This window comes from Halyomorpha halys, unplaced genomic scaffold, assembly GCF_000696795.3.
Source record: "Halyomorpha halys isolate HHAL.00 unplaced genomic scaffold, Hhal_1.1 Scaffold2556.1, whole genome shotgun sequence".
Taxonomy (NCBI): Eukaryota; Metazoa; Arthropoda; class Insecta; order Hemiptera; family Pentatomidae; genus Halyomorpha; species Halyomorpha halys.
In genome coordinates, this window is record NW_027115510.1 from 69,443 (window position 1) to 76,239 (window position 6,797).

The following is a 6,797-nucleotide window of genomic DNA, read 5'->3' on the forward strand; positions in this document are numbered from 1 at the left end:
TAATATAAAATTCTTATATTAAAACATCTAATTTAGTATAGTGATTATATACATATTTAAATTGTTGATGGTATTTAATGCTTATTTTAGGGATTGGACTTGAAAATGGACAGTTTTGGTTTGAAATGTTATTCAATTCAAATGAATAAAATATGTATGAAGTTTTAAGAGTGATTTTCCCAGAAATTAATACATTGATGAAAAAAACTCAGTCGAAAGATTTCTATGAAAAATAGAATAATTGAAAATCCTTTCAAATTTGAATAATTGATTCACTGGCATAAAAGAATAAATCAAAATATAATGAAAAATCCAAATATTTTTCATCTTCTAAAGATTATGATTGAAGAAAAGACTTAGATAAAGATAGAGAAGATTAGTAATAATCCTCCAATACAATGGGCTGCATCGTTTTCTGAAAATGAATTATAAAATTCATGTTATTATTTTTTTTATAAGTTAATTTATTTATTTTAGGACGAAAACAAAGATGAACAAAGAAGCTATTCGATGTCAGTATTAAAAAGTTTATATAGGTTGAGTTTTGGATTCATGGCTGGAGGTAATTTGAAGTTTAATATATTTTTCATTTAATGAAGTTTTTTTTTTAGCAAACAAAAAACATTGATCTACAAACCTTTTTCTTTTATTTTGTTTTGTGGAGCTAATGAAATTGATATGTTCAATTTTTAACAAAAAATCATGAATATGAATGAACCACACATAATTGGACAATATTAAACAGTTAAATGAAAATAGGAAGTTCACAAATAACACTATATAGGTAGCAAAGTAATGAGTACATTTAGGACAGAGAAATTTAAAAAAAAAATTTATTTCACTCTAAGATGGCCACTCAAGCATTTTCTAACGCTTTGATATTACACATTTTTGAGGGTTCAGTGAATTCGTAGTCAGTTGACAGATGGTGCAAGGTTTTGATATTTATGGTAGGGCATGGAGTGATACTCAAGGACCAATAATATACCGCTAACTCACATTTTCTAAATAGGGGATTTGTTCCTATTCCTCCTCTTTCTGCAGAATGTTGTCTAATTATCATAGCAACATCAGACACAATAATCATTTTTTAATTTAGGTTCTCAATTAGGTTTTAAAATCAAGTATAGGATAGATACTTAACCTGCAACCTAATTAACTGCATTTTTGTAGATAATTATTTACTGATAATTTTTTTTCGGTTAGCTCTACAGACCTGGTAGATCTTTGGCCACCTGAACCAGTCTTCTCCATACCTGCCTGTCTTGGGAAACTGCTTTCCAGTTTGCTGCATGCAGCTCTTTGTATCTTCGTTGTCTATCTATTCATCTGGTTCTTGGCCTCCCACGTGATCTCTTCCCAACTGTACTAGCATTCATTTCTGTGTAGAGGCATCTGATGCTTCAAGCCACATATCCTGCTCATCTTAACTTCCTTGCCTTGATATCATGAGATATTGACTGACCAGTCTCTGCAGTTAGTTCACAGTTAGCCTCCATGTGTTAAGACTCTGATCCTTCCATTCAAATCTCACAATTCTACTTTTTTAGGGAACCTGTTAAACCCAGGTCTTGCATCTGTACATCAGAGCTTGCTTTACATGGGATTGTACACCCTTTTAGTATTATTGATAAAGAGAAGGCACTGTTTGCGCTTGTTATACGCTGTTCTATCTCAGTCTGTTGCTGCGGAGCCGAGGTATTTGAAAATGTCTTTCAGAAATTATTTACCTCAATGCAGACCACGTTATAAGGTGAATTTTTCGGCTTACAATCATATTCTTTATTACATCTTCATTTACTTGTAAGCCTATTCCTTCTGCTTCTCTTATTAGAGATTTCCGTGACATCTTGGTTACTTTCGCACCACAATATCATCAGCTTAAGCAAGGATTTTATGCTCCATTCTGACATGCATTCCCCGATTTTCGCATGATGTTCCTTTAATCACTTTTAAGGCTTCAGATACTTTTCCTTGTATCAGAACGTTATGTTTAGGATCATTGTTCATGGTTTTACAGATATATATATTCTTTAATTAGTTTTTACTTTCATAATTTATTACATGAAGTATTATAATATCTACAATCATACTATTCCTCTTCTTAATTATAGCCATATAATTCTATAACTATCACCCTTTCCACATCTTGTAGTCACCTCTTAACTAGACAAACTATTCATTTATTTATTGTTTTAAAAATATCACTGGAAAAAGCATTGTAATATTGCCCACATCTTGAGATATTTAAATTTACTTTTCTAAATAACAAAGTTTTATGATAATAATTGTATAAACTATTCTAAGCAACTGGAGTTGCGGCTGTGTACCCTATTGATTTAGTGAAGACAAGAATGCAAAATCAAAGAATAAACCCACAAATTGATGAAAGAATATACCATGACAGTATCGACTGTTTTTTTAAGGTAAATAATACAACAAATAGTTTTTATACCTCTCTGTAATAGAAAAAAAATTTTAGTGATCACCACATAATATTTTATTTTACATATGATCACAGTGTAATATTTTATTTTATTTATAAGATGAAATAAAAATTATTTCATTATTTATTTCACCTTTATATATAAGGGTCATTAAAAATTGAGTTTAACTGATAAAGAGCACATTTTATGAAAAAAAAAGATCTGAATTAAAGTACAAATTAAAATGTTAGGATAAAGACTTAAATTTTTTTTTTTTCTTGCTAACACTATATTGAAAAAATAATATAATTTGAACTACAGAATACATGTGAATTACAGTTATACAATTTGAGGTTATATAATTTGTAAAATGGAGGGGGTCCACAATTAGGGGGGTACCCCTCTAGTTAATTATTATAAAGGTTATATTATAATTTTCATATACATTATTATTATTATAAAAAAAAAATTATTATTTTTTCATTTGTTCTTTTTCTCATGTTTATATATTGTTTGAATGAATACTAAGAACACAAATACTTATTCCCTTTAATCACGGAAAATTTTATTAACACTTTTCAATAAACCATTTAAAATAAAGTCATAAATAGATAATTTGAAAAATTAAAAAATTTTTTGCATACTTGCTCAAACTGTAAATTATAGTATATCTAAGATGAGTTTGCCTAGAATAAAAGGAGGGGGAGAGATGCGCATTGCCAAATGTTCTCCCATCAACCCTCCACTCTTTTGTCTTTTCCCCACTAGGTCAGTTCCAAAAACCACTTCTGACTGTCCGGAACAACAGTTTGTGTAGTATCTGTTTTAAGAGAGTGCTCGACCTGCCGTCGGAGGCGTCAAACGAATATTTATATGGGGCTAGGTCTGAGGGGCTATGTGGCATCCCTATCGCTGCGGAGGAGAGTGATCTGGCACTAATCGATGGGGCATTCAAGCTGCTTACTTCAAATGATGAGAAGCTCCATCGAAATGGCTGATGAGGACCTAATGGAATCAGCGTCCTCGTGCACGAAACCTGGTCGCCGACCCGATCCACAACCCTTTCTTTCCGGGTTGGTGACGGAGGATATGCGCGAGAGGTCCAGCCAGGTGTCAGATTGCTGGACAAAAGGTAGGCAAGCCTCCCAGCGGATGGGCGTGAAATGGAACTTGCAGGAAGATGCTCCATCAATTGTGTATGGAGATGTCACAATTAGGGCCCACGAGAGGCAGAGGCTGATAAGGACCCTTCGCCTGAAGAAGCAGATGGAGAGGGGAGAGACCTTGAGGCGGAAACCCGTGCAAGGAAGGGTGCCGGACTGCCTGGTGGAATCCCCGGACTCCAGTCACTTTCTCCAGACCGGCGAATTCCTTTGCCCTGGTGCGGCCAACAATGGGACGTCCTCGAGAAGAGGAGATCCTGCAGAAGCAGAGGACGTCCTGTTAAGGAATTATAGGATGGAGTTGGGGGAAGTGCATTCGAGAGGTGTCAACGAGGAGTCGTGGGTAGCAAGAGATAAAACAACAAAACATGTATGGTTAAAGTGAATTTAAGGTAATAGGTTAACAGTTGTTTATAACTTGTATAAATTAAAGACTTTACTTTTATTAACAGTATGTTGATTAATTTATAAATGAATACTGTGGAAATAATGAATAAAATTGTGAGAAATAAGGTGAGTGTTTTATGAAGGTTAACCTTATCACTATTAGGTTAGGCTATGTTGAATGTTAAGTCAGAAAAATTATTTGAATTCATTTGCAATTGAATTAATTAACCTATGACTAAATTGATTACATAGATTTGATGAGATTTGGTAATAGATTTGATATGTTTAATGAATTCTTTCAGGTTAGTTAGCTAACTATCTCTGTGCATAAGCATGTTACACTTGAAAACTTACATAAATGAAATGAAAATAGAACATATAGGTAATACATTTGAGAATTTTGCCCACTAAATTGCTGAATTTAAGATTCATTAAGGGTATTAATTGTTAACAACATGGTAATAAGAAAATGAATCTTAATTTAACTCAGTGAAAATAACATTGTATGAATATATATTCTGCGCTATATTATAGTAAGTTATTTCCTTCCTAATATTGACATTAAATTGTAATCACACATACACTGAGCAATCGAACATCACCACCATTGCTGAATTGGTCTTTTCCCAGGTAAGAACAATAAATTAGGTTTCTAGAATACTATACAATAACTTTATCTACTTTCACTAAGCTGTGATTTGAAATTTGTTGAAAAATAAATTACAATTTCGGATTATTAGGTCTCGCATGGACCGTATGTGTAAACACTAATTTTGAAACTTAAACCTAATTTGAATTTTATGAATATCCGGCATGGTGGAACCAATATGTATTAACACTAATTTTGAAAATTAAAACATTATTAGAATTTTATTAATCCGGACCGGAGGACCATTATGTATGAAGCATACCTTCACCTTAATGCCAGGAACACTTCACTTTTGGTTGGTTGGGTGGGTTTGAGTGGACTGCATAATTGAAAATGAAACATGATTGAATGAAAAATAAAATTCTATTGTTTAAGTTACAAGTGGTGTAGAGGGTGACCGAAATAAAACAGTTATCATTAGATGGTTAGTAAATTTTGAATGGCTGGGGTATGGAATTGTAGATAATGAGGTGGTTGATGATGATTACTATGTGGTGGTGAATATTAATTATTGCCATGTAGACTTACTTCATTCTTCTTTCTTCCCTCCGCATTTCTAAGCCTCTCTTCCCTCTGCTGCTGGGAACTACTCCAGGAAATCTACTCACTAATGGTAGATATTGCTGATGAGTGAACAAAAAGAAAAGATGGACTGCTTCTGCCTGAAGACAAGATGGCTATCTCTCATTAGTCTGGGTTGCTTCTCACCACAGAGAGGGCTGGAGGAGGTTAGTTTTGACTGTTGGCCACATGGGCGCTTGTATATCCTGTAGGCTATTATAGTATAATGTATTATAGTGGCCCCTTCAATTCAACCTTTCGGTTGCCGTAGGTTACCCGGAACACGCAGAGAGGCATTTGAGTCGGCAAGGACCAGGAGACGACAAATACACCGCCCTGAAGACCTCCTTGCGTTCTACGTATAGGGAGGTAAAGATAGCCCTAATAGTCGTGGGGGCGCCCTGGGAACATGGGACCCCAACAATGACAAGTACCTTCGGGGGATAGCCACTGGGGCGTTTCTGAAGAAGATGAACAGGCTGGTGACCTGTGAGACAATTGCCTGGTCCAGGTGCATATATATGGAACATTTGTTGGGCTGGATACAAAGACCCTACAGATTGTACTGGCCTAAGGTAGACCGGGCAGAGGGGATGGTCGCACCAGCCGAATCACGGCTGTTGGGTGAAGAGGAAATAAGGCGAGTGTCGCCAGAGCCATTCACTTCAAGGAGACATTCCAGAGGAGTGGAAGTGGGAAGCGTCGAGTCACTGAGCGATGTTAGGCCGGGAAGCGATGGTGAGTCTAGTTAGGCGGAAGCCCCAGAGTGGACTACAAGGAGGAATTGGATAATGAAGAAATGTATTATAATCTATTCTGTAAAATGTAGTATGAATGTTCTAAGCATGCCATTAGACCACTGTGTATCAAAATGTTTTTTAAAAATAAATCTATATAATCTGTTTTTCCCTTCCAAATCCAATACTATGCTTCCAAATCCGCACAGTTCTGGATAGTTAGAAGTAGTTGTTAGAACACACCTACTCAGTTGACTAGAACTTCTTTCCTAACCTTACCTTTCCTCACCATACTTTACAAAAAAAAAAAATCCTCATATCAGTTTTTCATAACTATTTTTCATTAATATCACAATATTGTAAGTTTACCATGTCAAGTAAACTGGGTACAGGAAAAACTACTATAATTTCTGGACTAACACTTGGAACAAATCTCTTGTTCCTGATAAGAGGGGTTTGTTATGGTAAGGAGGAGAGAAGGGTGTACTATACTTACTCTTAATTAGAACTATTATACTAGTTTTTCAAATATATTCCTGATAAAAACTGATCTACACAAAATGAAATATTTGTTTGTAGGAAGTTAGTGTGGGTGGCGGGAAATAAAGGCATAAAAATAGCAGAAGAAAACTATTGGTTGTTGCCCAACGTTTCGTCCCACTTTGCAGGGCTTCATCAGGACTAAATGAAAAACTTTGAGAATTGACAGAACATTAAAAATAAAAAACATTTCAAAACAATTGTTTTGTTTATAAAATATGTAAAAGAAATAATAATTATAAATATGTACTTTATTATGAAACAGGGCCCTGGTTGTATTTATTGGTAACTAGTTTTTAGTCCACTTTTATGTGTACTTCCTTAAATTATTATT

General features: G+C 34.5%; 1 protein-coding gene across 1 annotated transcript in view; it reads left to right on the forward strand.

Annotated features, from left to right (window-relative positions):
* Positions 1-6,564, forward strand: part of LOC136797060 (electrogenic aspartate/glutamate antiporter SLC25A13, mitochondrial-like) — a gene marked incomplete in the record, with an annotated part of 20,027 nt that extends 13,463 nt beyond the window's left edge. The window contains 3 exon segments of the mRNA XM_067052549.1: positions 479-562; positions 2,308-2,426; positions 6,503-6,564. Of these exon segments, the coding sequence (XP_066908650.1) occupies positions 479-562; positions 2,308-2,426; positions 6,503-6,529 (230 nt within the window).
* Between the last annotated feature and the right edge of the window lie 233 nt (positions 6,565-6,797).